General features: G+C 41.4%; 1 protein-coding gene across 5 annotated transcripts in view; it reads left to right on the top strand.

The window, feature by feature from the left end:
- The window catches only part of KCNN2 (potassium calcium-activated channel subfamily N member 2), a 439,076-nt gene that overhangs the window by 289,749 nt on the left and 128,575 nt on the right, over positions 1 to 20,752 (top strand). For 4 of the 5 annotated variants that reach the window (XM_081304749.1, XM_081304748.1, XM_081304751.1 and 1 more), the window contains 3 exons: positions 423 to 619; positions 1,455 to 2,734; positions 3,344 to 3,439. In XM_081304749.1, coding sequence (XP_081160875.1) covers positions 598 to 619; positions 1,455 to 2,734; positions 3,344 to 3,439 — 1,398 coding nt within the window. In that variant the 5' untranslated portion in view covers positions 423 to 597. The remainder of the gene's footprint in view (positions 1 to 422; positions 620 to 1,454; positions 2,735 to 3,343; positions 3,440 to 20,752) is intronic. The other variant, XM_081304752.1, reaches the window with a different exon arrangement.

The raw sequence follows: 20,752 nt of genomic DNA on the forward strand, positions 1-20,752 counted from the left end.
TTTTTTTTTTTTTTTTTTTTGTAGAGGGGAGGAAAAGTTCAATTCACAAAGAAAACTGTGAAGACTTAAGATGGAGCAGAAACAAAGAACCCTCAAAGATCCCCTACCTCTTTGTTAGTCTACCGCCCAGTGAATAAGACATTACGGCAAATTTTACACAAAATTCAATTTTTATTGGTGTATTAAAGAGTAAATAAATAACCACTATACCAAAGTACAGCAAAACTCCAGCTTTACCCCTGGACAGCGATTATTCAGCCTAGGTTATCATTACAGTATTAATAATTTCCCAACCTGGCTGAAATTGCCAGTGAATCAGCCGGCGCCAGGCCCCTCTCCCACCCGCTGCTGCAGTCTGGGCTTGGCAAAGAAGATGTTCAGTGTTTGCGCATTTGTGACTCGCCTTTGCTTTGTGTCTGCAGGTGAGGAGGAGGAAAGAAGAGAAGCTGGCGGCCGGCGGTCACCGAGCAGCCCTCAGACCCTCTAGCAAGGAGCATCTCCACGGAGGAGAAGAAGCTTTCAGACCTACTCTTTCAAGCTGCCGGAGGGCCTGAGAGCCGGAGCCCGGGACTCGGCGACCGGGGGCGCCAGCCCCTCATGTTCCGCAGAAGGCGAAAATGTGAGCGGGCGGTAGCGGGGAAAGCCCTCCGCCCCCGCCAGGGGGACCAGGGAAGCCCGAGCGGGCTCTTCCCGGGGACGGCGGGGATCCCCTCCTCCGGCCCCGCCCCCACCTCCCCCGGCCCGGGCGCGGATGCAGTTAACCCTACCAGCGCCACAGCGCGCTCTGGCGAGAGCGCAGCGCTAACTATCTGTACTCTACGACTCTGGAGCCTGGAGCTAGTGAAACAACCAGGCGCTGGGTCTCCTCTGATCCTCTGTGGCCAAACCAGGGCTCATGCCCAGGAGTTTTCCCCAGACATTGCTGCAGTAGCTTAGCCAATAGCCAAACTTTTTCCTTTCCAGAGCCAGTGCCCCCGCAGTCACTTGGCGGGCAGCCTGCAGCCCACTCTCAGCGGGACGTTGGGGGAGAGGCTGGTGTAGGGCGAGAGGGGTGCTGTTTTGGAGCCCTACAAAGAGTGAGAATGGAGGAGTGGTTCGGGTTTCGCGCTGTACTGGTGCCTGCCCTATAGCCTGAGTGGTCCCATGTGCTGCAGTGCCCGGGGCAGGTGATTCGGACATCGCATTCGGCATCACTCGGTGGGGCGGCGGCGGCACGCGAGAGACACCTCTTATCCCCCATAACCCGGCTGCACTGTGTGGGTGTTCTAGATCCCGGATAGTGCTCAGGGGTGCTCCCAGATTCAGCAGGTGGAATCCACGCCCTCTAGCGCCCTAGCCCTGGCCTCTGACCACCGGGGTTTTCATTCTGCAGATTCCCCTCCCCACTACACACACACACACACACACACAGCCCTAAGCCGCGCGCGCCGCAAACTCAGTCTCGGTCCCCGCAGGTGATGTCATGCCCATTGTTTTGGTGCGCCCAACCAATCGGACTCGCCGCCTGGATTCTACCGGAGCCGGCATGGGCCCTTCCTCGCACCAGCAGCAGGAGTCCCCGCTCCCGACCATAACGCATTGCGCAGGGTGCACCACCGCCTGGTCTCCCTGCAGCTTTAACAGCCCTGACATGGAAACCCCATTGCAGTTCCAGCGCGGCTTCTTCCCAGAGCAGCCGCCACCGCCACCGCGCTCCTCACACCTGCATTGCCAGCAGCAGCAACAGAGCCAGGACAAGCCGTGCCCGCCCTTCGCGCCCCTCCCGCACCCTCACCACCACCCTCACCTCGCTCACCAGCAGCCGGGCAGCGGCGGGAGCAGCCCATGCCTCCGGTGCAACAGCTGCGCCTCCTCCGGTGCCCCGGCGGCGGGGGCGGGGGCGGGGGATAACCTGTCCCTGCTGCTCCGCACCTCCTCGCCCGGCGGCGCCTTCCGGACCCGCACCTCCTCGCCGCTGTCGGGCTCTTCGTGCTGCTGCTGCTGCTCGTCGCGCCGGGGCAGCCAGCTCAATGTGAGCGAGCTGACGCCGTCCAGCCATGCCAGTGCGCTCCGGCAGCAGTACGCGCAGCAGCCCGCGTCCGCCTCCCAGTACCACCAGTGCCACAGCCTGCAGCCCGCCGCCAGCCCCACGGGCAGCCTCGGTAGCCTGGGCTCCGGGCCCCCGATCTCTCACCACCACCACCATCCGCACACGGCGCACCACCAGCACCACCAGTCCCAGGCGCGCCGCGAGAGCAACCCCTTCACCGAAATAGCCATGAGCAGCTGCAGGTACAACGGGGGCGTCATGCGGCCGCTCAGCAACTTGAGCGCGTCCCGCCGGAACCTGCACGAGATGGACTCGGAGGCGCAGCCCCTGCAGCCCCCTCCGTCCGTCGGAGGAGGTGGCGGCGCGTCCTCCCCGTCTGCAGCCGCTGCTGCTGCCGCCTCGTCCTCAGCCCCGGAGATCGTGGTGTCTAAACCGGAGCACAACAACTCCAACAACCTGGCGCTCTACGGAGCCGGCGGCGGAGGCAGCACTGGAGGCGGTGGCGGCGGTGGCAGCGGGCATGGCAGCAGTAGTGGCACTAAGTCCAGCAAAAAGAAGAACCAGAACATCGGCTATAAGCTGGGCCACCGGCGCGCCCTGTTCGAGAAGCGCAAGCGGCTCAGCGACTACGCGCTCATCTTCGGCATGTTCGGCATCGTGGTCATGGTCATCGAGACCGAGCTGTCGTGGGGCGCCTACGACAAGGTACAGGCTTGAATCCTTGCCCACCCTCCCAGAGAGGGGCGCCAGGTGGTTGGGATGGGCACTGGCGGGAACTCTTTACCAGTCTTCCCGGTGCGAACCGAAGTGCCTGCGGGAACAGCTAGTGCGGCTAGGACGCGCACACCTAGATGGCTAGGCAACTCCGAAAGGAAACCTTTCCGCGTGCGGCCAAAGTTCTCGAGGCACTAGAATGCCTAGCGCTTTCAAGCACATTAAATAAGTGGTTTTGGGAATCGGTGAGGGAAAGCATGTGTATTCCTCTCCGGTGCTCCTGTTTAGGAGGCCACTTTCAACCCTCAGCGTTTAAACTCAGGAATAACTTCCTCTCGGGTTTAGCGATCAGGTGAAGCATTTCAGACCTTGATAGTGAGGATCTTGCAGCCAAGCCGCTATTCTTTCCAGGTCTGCTGTCCTCCCGCTTGGTTTTGAAGCAGAGTAATCTGACATCGCAGATATAAGACAGCACCCCCTCCCCATCCCCGTGCCCCTTACTGTGAGTTCTGGTCAATTTGCGGGGGACTGAGGGACCCTCGAGGCCTGGAAGGGGGTTAAACGTGCTTCTTTCTTAAAAGTCTTCGGTCTGTATTGCAGGCGTCGCTGTATTCCTTAGCTCTGAAATGCCTTATCAGTCTCTCCACGATTATCCTGCTCGGTCTGATCATCGTGTACCACGCCAGGGAAATACAGGTAACTTAGGTTCTGCTGTTTATGAATGTAGAAAGCCTGGGGGAAAGCAAGGCAGCAGGGCTTTTGCCAAGCAGTCATGTCCTTGCCTAAGGTTACAGAAGATACACGCTGTGTCTTATGGCTGCACCTGACCTGTTCTTTCAAGAAGTTAAAAACAAAAGAAGGCAGTGCAGCATGTAAACAGGCAGTAGTTTCCGATATGTGTGGGTTAAATTCTTAACACTTTCACCTGTCTTCTGCAGGTAGATCAACCTCTAGACATCAGTCACTACACTTGTTTTCATTAAGCTAATTACGTCCTATCCTTAATCTTTACAGTAAATATGTGTTCTTGTTGGAGATACTTTTCCTGATGAGTAAGTCATTATGGAAGGTCTTGTCCATCTACATTGTCTTCTACTAAGTAGCATAAAGAAGAAAATAAATAGGTTCCTGATGGTGTTAGCTAACATAAATGTGGGGAAAATTCTAACCTTTTCCTAAAACGTTTCTTTACCTAAACGGTTCCTTAACCTGAAATGTTTTTGTTTAAGTTTAGTATATAAATTCATATATCTAGTACTTTAGTACATTCTTAGCTAAAGTCATTAAGTTATTTTTTTTCTAAAGTTGTTAAAGCCATTGCCATTGTGAACTGTCTTGACAGGAAAATGTTTTGTTTTATTTAAATACATCCAGGAGCACTGACAATATTGGTTGCTACTAACAATACCAGAATATTTTGTAAAACTTACTGGTCATTTTTTTCAAAAATTAGATTGGAACCCTGCTTAGAATTTACACACACATGTATTTTCTGATCCATTGTTAGGTATTTGGTGGGACTATGAAAACTTCCAAAGTAGGGTGTCTTTGAAAATAAAACATTTTATACAACTTGCTCCATAGAAAGCTTAGTATTAAGTTAAATTAATTTCAAGTTAGTAACCAGCAAACACACTAAATATAGAAAAAACAATTGTAATGATTGTCCAAACAAAGATGGCACGTAATCCCAAATGAGAGAGGAATGACTTCATTTTACTTTATATTTGCTAAAACTTTGAAAAGTATGTTTTTGAAGGCATGAAGTTAGTGAATAGAAATTGAAAGAGTGTTTAGAAATAAATAGTAAAATTGTAGTGGCAAAACAGGACAAACACACATTTGAATTTTTTTTCCATTTAAAAAATTTACTTTAGAATTCGTGATCCTCCTGTCTCAGCCTCCTGAGCTGCTGGGATTATAGGCGTGCACCATCGTGCCCAGCCAAATGTTTTTAAATGATACTTCAATGTAGCTTAAACATTATGGATGTATCTTTTAATTTTGACATAAAGAGTAAATACTTAGAACTAAAAGGAACAAAAATGGCCCTTTGACTCAGTTTGCAGATAAGTCGGAGGATATGTGTAGCTTTCCAGATCAAGCGGAGACAGTGCAAAGCAAGAGCAGGCCCTTTCCTCCTGGTTCTAGTTCAGAATGCTTCCTGCTGAGTTCTGCTGCTGCTTACCTAAAGTTCCTAAACACGGACATTGCTTTATCTGCAGGTTCCCACTACATCCCAAAGTTTGGTATATGAATAAGATTAAGTTTAAAATATTATTCTACAACATTCTTATGTATTTTAAAAAATCAAGTAACTTTAAAATGCTTTACTTAATCTGTCTTGGAATGAGAGACCTTGCTGCTTTAAATTATTAGCTTTCCTTGTATTACCTGTTCTTCTGAAAAGCACATAACTAAAACCACATTCATGGGGAGGACATTTACCAGTGATATTTCCAACAAGGTGTCTTCTTGAAAACACTGACTGTTCAAGGGTTATTGGAAGATTTTTTTTTTAAATAATGTGTTAAGTCTAAGAGGAGCTTCCAAAAATGAATTACGTGTCCTAAAAAAATTAAAAATAAATACCATAGTAGAATTCTTGAAACATTCAAAAACTAATACAGGAAGTTACATTTTTATAGATTATTTTATGTCTAAGGATATTCCTTTCAGTGGCTAATTTGGACTCTTTCTGACATGCAAATACCTAGATATCTATGTTGATTAGAGTATATATAGCCTGGGTAAGAAAAATAAGGACAGGATTATCTGCGAATAAACACAGTGGACTTCCTTAGTGTAGGGTAACAAAAATATCATGGAGTGTTAGGTTTTAAAAATTTGATTAATTTTATAAGATATGCAAACTATTAAACCTGCTACACTTGAGATATCTTTTCAAAATAGAGTAGTATCATTTAGTTATTTTGATGCAGCTCTGATACTTACTATTTCATCTAGAGGGATTTCTTCCTCTAGATGAAGCTCAAAATTCTCATCTGAAATGCTTTTAAAAGCTAAATAATAAAATGTACAAGGACTAAATAAATTTGAAGACCCTGAGAAAAACAAAAAAGAAGGAGGTTCTAATTAGTCCAAAGAACAGTAAACAATGCTGCCAGAATAGTTTTTAACTCTGAAAGTCAAGTGCAGTTTTATGTGTATTGATGAAAAATGATGAATTGTGTCCTTTTTAATTTATTGATGTCGATGCTGTATTTCTTTCATAGATGTTTTAAGCTAATGGGCACTTCTCAGTTTATTATAAAAAGCTTCAAATATATTGATTTAGCTTTGAGTTAAGGAACTAAATGCAGGAGTCATGCTGCCATTCAGAGACTGTCATTTACAAAAACAGTCTTAGAATATCGGTGTGATGATTGGATAATGATAGGTAGCTAGTGTGAGTTTCTGGCACATGATACCATTGTCCATTACATTCAGGAAAAGAAGGTGTTTTAGCTGATGTTCAAGCTGTCTGTCTAGTGGAATTGCTTAATGAAGCTTGGGGAGGCCCTGACATTTTCATGGAGAACCTTGGAAAGCAACTCAGTGTGACCTTTTATAAAATGTTTATATACACTCTGGCAAAATAAAATGGTTCAGGTGAGTCATGGGAGGAAGTGCTTGGATTAAAATAGTGAGATGGGGAGGCTCTGCAAGAACACAGCTCACTAAATTTCAGCTTTGGTGTCATTTTTCAGTACCACAGACAGCTCAATGTACTCGGCTACATAGTTTGTTGATTTCACTAATTACCTTTACTCACCACAGCCAAAAGTGAAAATCTTTTTTTTTTGTTGTTGCTTATATAAAATTAGATTGAGTAAGAGCAAAATTTTAGCTAAATAGATATTAGACTTTTAAAATAGACATTTGGCCTTGCTTTCCATATCCATCAATAAAGCAAGAAAAATGAGTGAACTTTAATAAATGCCTTTGTATCTTGACCTTCCAATAAAGAAAAACATGCTGTAGGGGTGGTTTTTACATAATTTGATACTAAATAAAGAGCATTCCTACCTCAAGTCTCAATTTTAAATTACAGGAAAAACAAAAGTAGGATTTCTGATGATTTTTCTTTTGTCCCCACCCCTGCAGTGAGATTGAAGTTATTTCTTGACAGAGTAGGTGTAAAATAAAGTTCAAATACTCATTAAGGTCTTCAAAATCAGAAAATTCTAATGTAGATTTTACTTCATCATTTCAGCTTTATTGTACTATCATTTTTCTTGTGGAAGCAATTTTTTTGGGAGGAGGATACCGAGTATTGAATTCAGGGGTGCTCAACCACTGAGCCACATCTCCAGCCCTATTTTGTATTTTATTTAGAAACAGGGTCTCACTGAGTTACTTAGCGCTTTTCTTTTGATGAGGCTGGCTTTGAACTAGCGATCCTCCTGCCTGAGTCTCCAGAACTGCCGGGATTATAAACGTGTGCCACCACGCCCAGCTAGAAGCAATTTTAATAGAGTTTAGTTTTTTGATTGACAAATGTGGAATTCTAAACTGGAGGGAAAAACATCCTTAGATTGGTAGTTGATTATTTTTGATTCTCATGGAACTTATAGGAATGATAGGTACTGTACTTTAAATTGGAAAGCGGTTTGGTTTTGGTAACAATATAATTATATAATAAATGGCATTAGGGGAAACACTCTTTTTTTTTCCCCTTTGGTATCCTTGGCAATGGAATAGCTGTGTGTCTCTTTCAAGTTAGCTTTTCAGAGATGGACTATGTAGAACTCTAACTGGAAGAATAGAAATTAAGATTTCACTTCACTTGTATGAAAGGATCACACAGAGGAGAAAGGAGTGAGTGAGAGCAGCGGGCTTAGTGAACTATGAAATCTTGATTGGCTGGAGAGGGATGTCTGCTCACCACTTAGTGGGCTTCACCTCTACTTTGCACCCTGGGGAAGAATGTTCACATTCCCACTCCTACAGGGAGCAAGCACATGCTTCCAGACAATGCATAAAATACTGCATGCACTTAGTATTCTTGTTAATAAAATAACAATTAAAAGTAATTCAAACAGTACAGAAGAGTTTAAAATAAAAAGCGAAAGTCACCTTCTGTATACTCTCAGTCTTGTTTCTCAGAGGGAACCACTTTTTTAAGTTTCTTACATGTCTGTCCGGAGTTTCAAAAGCAGATGTTTAAAAGTATCTATATGCATAAACACTTTGCTTTCATTCCTGAATATGTCTTATGTGTGTTTTTGCCTTTGAGCACCTACGGACCTAGCTCATTCTTCTTTAGCAGTTGTGTATTATGCTATTTTATGGGTATACTATGAATTATATCGCTGAAAGTAAATAGGCAGTTTGGAGTTTTCTTGGGTTTTGCTCTCACAAGCAATACTAACATGGACATCTTTGTGTATTTGTTTTTAATCTACAAATTTGAATATATATGATAAACTTCCAGCAGTAAGATTGCTAAATAAACATTAGGACTGGGGGCATTGCTCAGGGGTAAAGCAGTTATCTAGTATGCGTGAAATAGGTCATGGGTTCAATGCCTAGCACCACAAAAATGAGAAAATTACACATACACACTGAACACTAGCCTGTTGGAAAGGTCAGAGTTTATATTCTCTGCTTCTCAACACTTTATTCCTCCACAGCATTTCGACATGTTTTCTTCACAGTATTGTTTACTATGGAAATTACAAAAAGGAAATTTTTATTATCTCTGTCCTTTTAAGGTCTAAGAAGTTTACCTTCTTGGAATAAATATATTTGGAGAAAAATTGTCTAGGGATTAAAAATTAGGCCCCCATTGGCTTTTTTGCATCTGTTTTGTGATATCTTGTGGTGCATTATCAAATCTGAGAAATTGAATAATCCTTTTAAACATGTGATCAGAAGTAAATCTTTGCCAGATTTTTGTTATTTTTAGTTTAGGAAATTTGGAGGAGGCTGGGGAAGATAAAGGAGGCTACAAATTAGAAGAAAATTGGCTTTAGGTTTATGCTATATCTATGAGGTTGATGAAAATTATGGTTACAGGTTGACTGAGATTCTGGAAGTTAGTGAGGGGGAAAGCTCCCCAGAAGTGCTTTTTGTGTGGCTTTTAGCTTAAAAATTGATATCTATATTGCCAGCAGCTCTACATCAGGAGTAATGAGACTCTCACGCCTTTTGACTTCATGTATACACTATAGTAACGAAATCACTCAGGACTAATTTTCTCTGCCTGCCTGTGTAAAGATCTCTGCATTATTAATGGGAGTGACACTAAATAAAGTGATCCTGGTGTGCTTACAGAGCAGCATCAGAAATGAATGGAGAGTGGAACTTTAAGTTTACTTCGAGTGAGTTTGCTAGAGCTTCCATCCCATTTCTGAACCATGTTTTGTACAGCTGGAAAAGAAGGGCACTGAGGGCTGTCATCATTCCAAACCACACCTGGCAGGTGGATGGAGGAAGCCTACATTGATTTAACTTTAGGGGAGTTAATTTGGCCAGGATATAAAGTTGTGGTTTTGTGGGATTGTATTTGAGAAGGTTTCTGCTTTTTAGGAAATACTAGAATATGTGCTATTTGGGGAGTCTATTTCAACATGAAACTTCTTATGAGTTCTGTTTTTAAAACTAGAAACTGCATAGAGGGGACAGACCTTAATCATCATCTGGTCCAGTATCCCATCTACCATGCGAATGCTCTTCATGTTGTCTTTGATAAAAGTAATCATCACCCAGTTGCCTCTTGAAACCTTTTCCTATAAGACTGTCTGTTCTATTCTTAGACAGTTCTTGTTTTTACTAAGACTTTCTTTATGTTGAAGTTAGGTCTAGTTTTATTCACTGTATATTCAACATTTTATGAGTTGTTGAGCTCAACCCATACAAAGAGGAATAATATGGTTAGGTCCCTCATCTCTTGGAGCTGACCCTATAAGGAGGTGGGATTAAGGAGAGAGTAAAAGAAAATCCTTGGAAATAAGTAACATGAAAATGTCAAAAGGGCTGAGATAGAAAGTTTGGACTGAGTGTTGTATACATCAGACAGGAAGATCAGGGGAGGACTTCAAGGAAGTGACATTGACAACTGAAACTTGGAGGAAAAGCAGTATCCAGTATTGGCAGAGTCTGTGGGAACAATCTGGGCAAGGGTCTTATCACTAAAAGGAGTTTACTATGATTAAACCAGTATGGCTCAAGCAGTGACAATACCACACAGGTCAGAGGGTACTCAGGGGCCTGACAACAGATGATCATGAGGCTATGGTAAGGATTTTGAACTTTTTTTTTTTTTTCAAAGTGCAGTGGGGAAATCATTGAAGAGTTTTAAATAGGGAGACTACTGAGCCAACTTAATGTATGAAAAGGGATTTTTAAAAAAATACTCTGAGGAGATTGCTCAGGTGGTCTGGAGGCTCTTGACAAGTGGTGTCAATAGAGATGATGGTCACTAGACTTGGGTACCAGCAATGGAGGTGAGAACTGGGATGGTATGAGATCTGCATTGGAGATTGAATGGATTTATTCATAGATTGGATATGTCAGGTAAGGACAAGGGGCAATGCAAACATGGTCCACAGGGTTCTGGTTGGAGCAGTTGAGTGTATGGTACAGAAAAGGGAAGGCACAAATTGTAGTGTAGGATATGGAATGAGGGACTAGTTTCTGAATAATGTGATTGAAATGCTGCTGATTGTATAATTCGAATCTGAAGCTGGGAGGGAAGGTCTGTACTGGAAATTTAAATTTGGGAGTTTCCAACATAGTATTTAAGCTCATATGAGTTAATCAAATCACTGAGAGAGAAAAGAAAAATGAGAAGGTGGAGAGTGGATTGTCCTCTGACATCTAGAGGTTGAGTAAAGAAGGAACAGGAAAAAAAAGAGGCCAGAATGATTTGCCCCTGAGGTAGAGGAGGCCAAGAGATAGGAGTATTTCAAGGAGAAGGACATTGTGCTCTGTCTTGAATGCTGCCAAAGCCTGTTAATTGGGGTACAGAGCACTTTTTGGATTTAGCAAGTTGAAGGTCATTGCTGACCTTGACAAGTGGTTTCTGTGGAGTGGTAGAGAAAGAAGAAAAACTGTAATTTCTAGTATAACAGTATAAATTGATTCTTCCTTTCTCGGGATCACAGAGCAAACATTGGTTATGTCCCTTTAAATGCCCTCCTAATTAAATAGTCCCAGTTTCTTTGAATATTCTCAATCAGCCTTTATCCATGATCACTTTCATCTGCACTTACTCCATTTTGTTGAATTTCCTCTTCAAAATGAGAAGGTCGGAAAATGCACCTAGTACTTTTAGATAGGATCTGCCCAGGGAGGTTATTATCTGCCTTCATCAAAAATGCTGCATTATAATAGCTATTGTTCTAAAAGGGTCATTGCTTCACACCGGTGCCAAGTGACACTTGTAAAATTGTTATTGAGCTAAATGTACAATCTTACATTTACTAACCCTGTTATATAGCATTTTCATTTCAGAGCAGTGTTTTCAGCCTGATAGAATTGTTTGAATCATAGTTATGATGTTTATTTGACAAACACTTGTTTAAATTTGGAAAGTCCTGTGTATGGACAGTCTATGGAACTGGCAAGACTGTAGGTTCCACATTGGTGCTAGATTCTGTTCCTGAATCATGGTCAATACTAGTAGCTCTTAATCAGTCTTCACACCTGCCATTGACACATATAACGCTTCTTTCTTAGTTTTCTGTGGGCTGCAGATTTGAAAAATGTGTCCATAGCATGAGTGAGCCAGGGTCAGAGCTCAGAATTAGGCCCTCTCTTTGTTGCTCACCTTCTGCTCATTAATGATGCTTGGGATGGCCTTTCCAATACCACTCCATGAACCCTCTTAGCCAGCCCCCATTTCTCTAGTCTTTCTATGAGAATGTCATGACTGTCTCTTCCTTTCCTGAAAGCCACATACTCTGAGTGAACCGCAATGTCACGATCTCCCAGCCCATTAATGATGTCCAAGAAGGACACACAAGTGATTTGCTTATAATTTTAGAAATTCTAATATAAGCTTTATGACCTAATGCCTCCTCTCTTAAAAAGCTTATGCTTATTTCCCTCAGGTTATAAAATTAATAACTATTCATGTTAGAAAATTTGTAAAACATAGGAAAATACATAAAATATATAAATTATACTAATATCACCACCCAGAAATGAAGATTATTTATGTTAGAATGTACTTATATGGAGTAGAAGGACATGATATTTGCTATCTAGAGTTATAAAGAAATTCTGTATATTCTATGTAACTTTATATTGCTTTTACTCTACCATTAAGTATTCTGGATAGTCACAATGTTTTTACCATGTAGAGATCAATTATTTTTCTTATTTTGAACCCTTAGGAAAAGTGAATATTAGTGTACTTAAAATAATTTTTTATAAGGAATACCCCTGGAAACTAACTTTTCTGAGCATTTCTGATGATTTCCTAAGGATAAACTGTGATGACAGATTATTGAGTTAAATGAAATTATTGAAAGCAATTGATAGTTTGTAAATTGTCTCCTTAAATGTTTATGTTGCTCCTTTTATTACTGAAGTATTTACAAACTACTTCATTAAATAACTAATGTGGCTATATTCTGGAGTGTCTAGGACTCATGTACCTGCTAGGACCTTGAGTATGTGACCAATGTACACAGCTAGGACTTTGCTGTGTGAATCTGGGAAATTACCTCTCTATAGTTTCTTTTGCCTTGCTATTTCTTCATGATCTTGGCTTTTAAATATTGAATAAGAGTTTTAGAAAAAGGGTGTCCCTGTTTAATAATTAGAGTTTATATAGAAATACCATGAAAGCATTATTGAAAGATAACTCTGTCCTCAAATGTTCTCAATTCATTTTGGAAAGCTATAAAACCTATACTTTCTGAAAATTTTCTCTGTAAATGTGCCTTCAGGGAAGAGTGATCAGTCTCTCCTTTGGTTGTTTACTGTTTTTGCAACATAGTCTCCTGGCTTTGTGCATTGCCTCTGGGGCTAGTCTGTCTGAGCTCCTTCCCAGTTCTGCCACTAATTAGACATGTGACCTTGGACAATTTAGGTAGTCTCTCTGAACATCAGTTTCCTTGTCAGGAAAATGGAGATTACAGAATACCTCTCTCATCAGATTATTACAGAGATTGAGTTAATATACTTAAAGCACTTAGAACACTACCGAGAATGTGGTAAGGGCTGCTTACAGGTCAGCAGCTAGTTATTGTTAGCTGATTTGGGATGGAAGGGGAGGAATTGGAGCCCAGCCACTCTGGCCTTTGGGAAACAGTGATAGTTGTTTTTCTTATCAAATTTATGAGAGGGAACAGAAAAAGGTGGGCATTGGAACAGTGCCCATTAGTTTATCAACAGCACTTGGGGTGTGGGTGTGTTCCTCTCCATGTGCCTGTGGGTGCACCCTTGCATATTTATAGTGAAAACTTTGATCTCCATTGAAGTCAACCTCCCCCTCTCCCTCCAAATAGAATGAGTTCAGATTCTTCCTGTGAGAAAGTTGGCTGTCTTAGCAGGGAAGGGATCATTTTGGTCACTGGGTTTCACATCTATAAAAGATTGTTCAGATACTGTGATGTGATGTCTGTTTGTGCCAAAATGGCCATTTTCCGCCCTTAACCTACCATGGACTTGATTAGGCCCCTTCAGAGGGATATTAACTCCTTCAGGCTTCACAGCTGACTGCATCTCTGCATCACTAATTAGGACCCTGGTGACTTAAAAAAGAGTTAAGGGAGTCTCTCTGGAAAGTAAGCAAAGGGAATAATTTGGATAATGGAAAATTCTGGTATTAAACTGTTGCTAGAAAGGATGTGAGGTGGTTAATAGTGAAAGGTGTGTGCGGAAACTGCTGTAGTGGGCAGCACTTTCGTCTGTGTCCTCTTCAGGTCTACAGTTTATTTAAATAAAACACTTTCCTTTTTCTGGGGCTGGGCTTTCTTCTGGCAAGCATTAGGCTTACTATGCCACAGGGCTTACTATGCAGTGTTCTATAAGAATTGGGAAGAATTTTTGTGTGTCAACGTGACAAGTGATATCTCAAAATATTCTTGGTATGGTGGAGAATTTTTTTTTTAATCAAGGAGCTTGCATTTTATGTTTCATTTCAAATAGACATATATTATACCAGCTTTTGGGTTGGAATCATGCATTAATATTAGGGTAGTTTGGGACTTTGCTTTTCGAATTCATAGAACACATTAGGATTTACACCTTGTACACTTTTAAACTTCACCATGCAGACAAGTTCTAAGAGCCAAAGTTCTAAATCAATAATTTCTCCTTTGCTTGCTTAAATATACTGACCATTTGTACCTGGTTATGTGTTTATCCACCACAGCTGTCCTATATTAAAATGAGCTTGCTTCCAAATGATTTGATTATTTGGATGTGAGTATGTAGTTTTTACTGTTTGGTCGCTGAGATATTCGTCTTCTATCAGCAAGCTTTCATAATCCAAGGAAATCCTATGCAAATGTTTGCACATTAGTTTTGACACAAACATACTGAAGTTTTGAGAAAAGGCATAAAGTAGTATAGTGGACTCATCCTGGTTTCGACCTTGAATAGCCCTTTACTTAGAATATTGTCTGTTGTCATGAGGGATAAACAACTATGTGGGTCCTAATCCTTAAGCTATTTAATTTTTTTACTGAACAGCTGAGGGAAATTATATCCTAGGATTAGATTTATTTTAATGAACACAGATTATTTAAGATGTTGAAAAATAATAATTAGACTGATGTTTATTGAAATTGTATGCATATGTCATTTACCAACAATGGTTATAGGATTTATAATAATTGTCTAAGGCTTAAAAAAAACATACTTAGTGCTTTTAGATATGTACCCAGGCAAAATTACTAATTGAAAGTGTAATTCTATTTATGTGGAAATAGCCATAGAATTTTAAGACTGAAAGGTGGACTTTTAGAAACTTACCATGGGCCAGTTTTCATGTAGTTAAATCACTCCATACTTGGAAAAAGTTCTGATATCAAAGAGCAAAAATTCCTACCAGTCTTTTGAGGTTTAAATCTAGCTTACTCCCTGAACCTATTGGTAATATTGCAAATTTTAATGCTTTTTTGAAAAACACTTTGAATTAGAATTTTCTTTCTTTCTCCCTGGTCTTTTAGTCAAGAACCTCACTCTTTATTCTTATATGTCAGTATCAAAGAGGATATTTCATGAATATGTGTTTGAGCAGACTTTTAAACAGTGGTCATATAAAGAGAAATCTCTAATATACTTGGTTTGGGACAGGGGAGTATCAACACATATTCATGGATGAAAGCTATTTTCATTTCTTTGATTTGGTATTCACCAGTTTGTATAGATTTTTTTTTTATATATAACAGTTGAAAAAGGGTCACTCTTCCGCATTTTTTTCTTCCCTTCCCTCAGCATGTCAGTTTTTCATCCCTTGTCACAATTCTTCCTCCTCTTCCTGGTTGAGCTTTGGCCTCGTTCTGGCTGCCTCTTGGTGTTTCTTACATTGAGGGATGAGGACCCAACTTGCTCCCTGTCATGTTTACTGCCTCGCTTAGTCTGATACTGTGTACACGAATTGCTTCCGTGGCAGCTATTTAGAAATAATTTATCCATCAAGTATGTCTCATCCCAGCTTTATACAGCTAGCCACAGACTTAATCCCTCAAACCCATGTAGGAATATCCTGTTCAGAGAGCAGTCAGTGGGTGGCCTGTGCTCTGCAGTAGTCACCCAGCAGCAAGTGGTCTTCTTGCATCAGGGGCAAGAGCACTGTGTTGCTGCAGGAAGGCAAGAGGCAGCTCTTCTTCAAGGCCCAGAGTAGGATGTGTTGCCATATGGGAAGAAAGTTCAGCAAATGAGAAGCAATCAGATGGGGAGCCTGGTAGGGTGGAAGTGACGGGCTCACATACCCAAGTGCTGTGTGCTCAAGCTGCATTCCCAGGCCGAGTGGAAATTTTTGTTAATTTGTTCACATTTCCTCTTTCTTCTGTTGGCATGGATGCTGACCTGTACATTCCCGGGGCGGGGGGGCGCGGGGTCCAAGCAGCTGAGGATTTTTACCCTTTTTATTAATTATCTCAAAGTGCTAGTCCTCTTTACTGAACAGATAAAAAGAACAGGTTTTTAAAATCATCTCATGGACTTTATGTTGGATTTGTTCAGCAGATGCTTTTGAGAAGAGCCCTCCCTTATTAGCTCTCTGAGACGCCTGCTGAGTGTTTACATAACTCACCTGGGTTTTAGCTTCCCTGGCCTGGTTTGCACTTGGGAATATTCTGGGGAAACACATGCTGTGTTTTGAGACTACCAACCATGTCAGGATTCCTGATCTGCCTCTGTTCCTAAGGGGCTTATTGAGGATATGGGATGATCTCTAATACTTGTGGGTACATCACCATGATGAGAAGGCAGAAACATAACATTTTCCAGGCATTGTAGACTGCATCATTACTTGAACTACTGTTTATGTTGAATGTTAAAACCTTGTGAGAAGCCAGAGAGTCACTGTGTGGAAGTGATAGATGCCACTGGCTGGATCTGTCGCTGTCCAGCAGGTATGGTAGCAACACAGGTGTAGACCCCCAGAAGAATGTGGAGGAGGAGAGGACAGTGCACACCTTGCATCTAGACAGTTGCATGTGTTTCTGGAAAGCAGCCCAGCAACAGTGAGGAATCTGGCTCTGGATCCAGGCAGATTTGGGTTAGAACTCAGCTTCACTCTGTGAAGAAAATAATGTCACTTCTGTCACCCTCATTTCCTCAACTATAAAATGGAAATGATAGTCATAACTCTCATTAGATTGTATTGAGGAGTCAGTGAGACAGTGTTCATGAAGAACCTCACCTGATACCTGGCACTTAGTAAGTCCTCAATAAATGTTAACTCCTCTTATTATTCTGAGGCTTTTATTATTAAGCAAATGCTATGGCCCTACCAATGAAGCAGAGCTTAGAGTCTAGGAGGTTCTCGAGGTGAAGGTAAGGAGGGCTAATTGCTATATTTTAAAGGTATAGCTGAACCAAGTTCTGATAAGAGGAACATGGAGCAGAGATGGCAAATATTTGATTAATTAGAGCAGGAATTGTCAGACTAGAGAGCCCGTGAACCAAACTCGTTCCCCTGAACAAATCCAGTCTACTTGTATTTAAAAATAAAATTTTATTACAGCCATGCATATATAATGGGTATCATATATCTCTGTATTTGAGCTTCAGAGGAAGAAGTGAGTAGTTGCAACAGAGACTACATCACAGGTAAAATAAAACATTTACTGTCTGGTGTTTAAAAATAAAGAAATGCTTGCTAATCTTTGTGTTAGAGAGCAGGATGGTCAACAAAGGTGAGGAGAACATATCCAAAGTGTTTTTCTCTTTGCTTCAAAAGTTATTTTATTCTTCCCTGTGATGTGTGTTTATAAGGGTCAGGTGGTAACTACCTGCGACATGCAGATTTCCGTATGTGCAAAGTCTCTGCTGTGGCCCACGTTTTCAGGCTTCTGTGGAACCTGGCACTCCTGAGATGGAGGTGAAATTGCATTGAGTTGGATTTACATCAAACATGAGTAGAATGGCTATGGCAGAAGCTTCTGGAGCCTTGGGTATTCGGAGTCATTTTCAGGGAGGCCAATGAGGAGAGACCAGTCCTATCTGAGAATCCATGCTATGCAACTGGTCTTGGAAAAGCCGAACATCTCAGGCTGTGGTTTATGTTATTTGGTGACACTGTTGATGTGGCTTGCCTCTATCAGGATGTGAGACTTAGTTGTTTATAATAGAGGTTTTTTTTTTTTTAATATGTTGGTAGACATTTATTTTATTCATTTATGTATATGTGGTATTTAGAATCGAACCTAGTGCCTCACACATGCTAGGCAAGTGCTTTATCACTAAGCCACAAACCCCAGCCCCGGTTGTTTATATTTTGAAGAAATTTTTTTTATAGTCGATTGTTCTCTTACTTTGTACTTTATCATAAAAAAATCACAAATTAAAGTGGAAATTAGGAAAATAGGGTTTTTTTCCCCTCCTCTTGGTCTAGAGTTCTGGCAGTATGTATAATTTATTAATTTGCTTATTTCTGTTCCTAGTGATTAAAGTTGTATGTCATGGAGATAATCTTTTCCAGTCTCCACTGCCTATTAAGACATCTCTCCTGGGAGGTTTCACAGGGTCTCAGGTCAGCGTGTTCCAACCAACCTTGGTGTGCCCCCCCAGGCCTCCTCCATGCCTCTTAATTTCCCCTTAGGGAAGGGTACCACACCCACTGTGGGTCTCTGTGAGGCTCTTGACCTATTTTCCTGTCCCTCTAGCTCATCTCCCTGACCCCCACCCTAATCTCTGGCAGAGTCACATGGTGTTATACTGTTATTTATATCATATACCACATTATATATCATATGTTATAGTATGACAAAGGAACATATAATGATATGTTTAACACAGTGTGTATATATATATATATATATTAATGTTGCATATATAATGTATAACATATATTTACATATAAAATGTATAAAATATATAGAATTGTGTATTACATGTGTCATGTATTTTTACTATATATTTTTGTTTTATTTTATATTTATAGTAGATTAGTATTTTCTTGAAATCAACTCATTTCTTTGAGCCTCATCTTAAGTAATGACATCCATGAAATTAGGAATCATAACACCATTGCCTATGTTTTCTAATATGCAGTAAAGTACAACTGTAAATAAACAGCATGTAGCCTAGACACATCTCGGAGGAATATGTACAGCTCCTTTTGGGAATTTCTACCTTAGTTGTTGCCCTTAACATTTTTTATGTGAATTAACATCGTCTCTCTGTGCTTCTGCTTTGATGGCTCCTCCTCTCCCCCACTTCATTCTGGTGGTTCCTCCTCCCTGTTGCTGCAAATTAGTCTACCCCAAACATAAACCTGATGTTGTCACAACAGTTTTGAAATGATTCCTCTGCCCTCTGTTATTTCAGGGGTGCTGGTCTGTCATGTAGATTCCTCTCAGGGCTTCACATGGTCTGGCCCTGTCTAGCTGTCAAACCCTCTCTTCCCCTGTTCTCCTCTCCCAAGTATACCACTTCTGCTCTAGCAATGCTGAATTACTGGTAGTTCCCAGACTGTTCCACTGCTTCTGAATCTGGAGTGCCTTTCCTCCTACATTTCCTCCAGTTCTGTTGCTACATCAGAATTCATCTCAAGAATCTTTTCTCTTGGGAAGCCCCTCTGACTAATCCCACCACCATGATTTAGATGCCGTCTTAAAAAGAAAAAAAAAGAAAAACCTCCCCCTGAAGTTAAACACAAAGATAAAAAGCACCAAAGTAAAATGGAACATGACTTAAACTCACCTTTTCCTAACTTCTTACCAGTGATTTCTTATAACCTGTCAGAAATCTCTGAGCCTCACTCAGTTCCTCATTTATAAAATGGGGTTAATAGGGTCTGTCTCATGGAGCTACTGTGGGAGTTAAACTGTGGTCCCGTCCAGTGCTGGACACATAATAATCATTCAAACTAGCTTAGTATTGTCTTCACCTTCATTAATCATGACCACTGTGATTCTTGTTTCTCATATGTCACAGGGGGTTTTATTTGGAATCTCATGATAGAATTGGGGGATAGTCAGGATTGGAGAGAGTAGTGAAGTGTCTGGTATAACATGTGGCCCTCAGGTTCTACTAGTGGAACCCATTATTAAGATGGCATGGTCAGCTCCATGAGGACAGGTGACATCTTTGATTCTGCTGTACATTCTCAGGACTGAGCATTGCTGTGAGTGATTTGGAGGTGGCTGCATTGACAGTTCCTCATGTTGCTGCATTGTAGCCACCTAAACTGTCTCTGACTTCATCTCTAAAGTGGAGGTGGCCACTCCTGCTCTTCTTAGCTTACCAAAGGCTCTTTGAGAATATATGTAAAACAACTTTCTTTAGAGGAGGTGGCATTGCAGTCTAATATTCTAATAATAGTTAATTAGTATGCCTTTTTTTAGCATAAACTCTCTCTACTCTTTTGTATTTTTTTTCCTGTCATAATGTTTGGTATCACTAAAGAAATTTAACTTTCAAAACTATTTGTGTTCCATTTCGCTTTAAATTATGAAAATGAGTGGATGTTCTATCGTTAGGTGACATTCATTCAAGCTATTGCTGTGAATTTGTTTCTGTTGCTTATAGCTGTATTAAAGAGACAAGTTTTGTAGTTTTGATATAAGATTTGACCAAGAGAAATGTGGAATTGCCTAGATGTGCTGTTCTCGTGAAACTCTGGTCATTTAGGAGGACCATGTGAATCCATGGGGTCTAATTAGTGACAGACAGCTTTAGATATTTCTGCTGATATTACAAGGCAGAGACCTCTCCTGTGGGCTTCCCTCTTCCCCTGCAAGATGATGTTTGGGAACATGGTGTCTCCTACTGTGGCTGTCCCTTTCTACTTCTTGATCTTTACAAAATACCTCTGACTTTTTCAACACATCTTAAATGCCACCTCCTCTGAAGCCTCATCCAATTATTTTGGGCATTTTATTTTCTTCCTTTCCTGAGCAACATGTGTGTGTGTGTGTGTGTGTGTGTGTGTGTGTGTGTGTGTGTGTGTGTTTGTTACTGGTTCTGTATAACTGAATGGTTAAGCCTCCTTGAATAAGTTTCTGGGAATAGACTTTACAGTCCCAAGGGCAGCTAATGTGTATCTTTTCAACTCCCAAGCTGCTCCATATGCTATACCATCATGTGCTACCAGCCAGTGCTGTTTTGGAACTACACTGGTGTGGGGGAGGCAGGACAGAAGTTGATTCTCATCTGTTATTCATCTCCTCCTTCTGACAATGCCAGGACAGTGCTAGGCAGTGTTTTCAGGGAAGGCAGGGTTACCTATCTATTGCTGGTTCACATTCCTTTTTAACCTGGAATAATACGATCATGTTCATGGATCTGGACGACTGTACTTGCAAGAGAATGACAGATTAAAATCCTATTAATAGGCAGCCATGAAGTTATTGTTTTCTCCTGTATATAATATTT

This window comes from Spermophilus citellus (genome assembly GCF_964194105.1).
Source record: "Spermophilus citellus genome assembly, chromosome: 1".
In the NCBI taxonomy this organism is placed as follows: domain Eukaryota; kingdom Metazoa; phylum Chordata; class Mammalia; order Rodentia; family Sciuridae; genus Spermophilus; species Spermophilus citellus.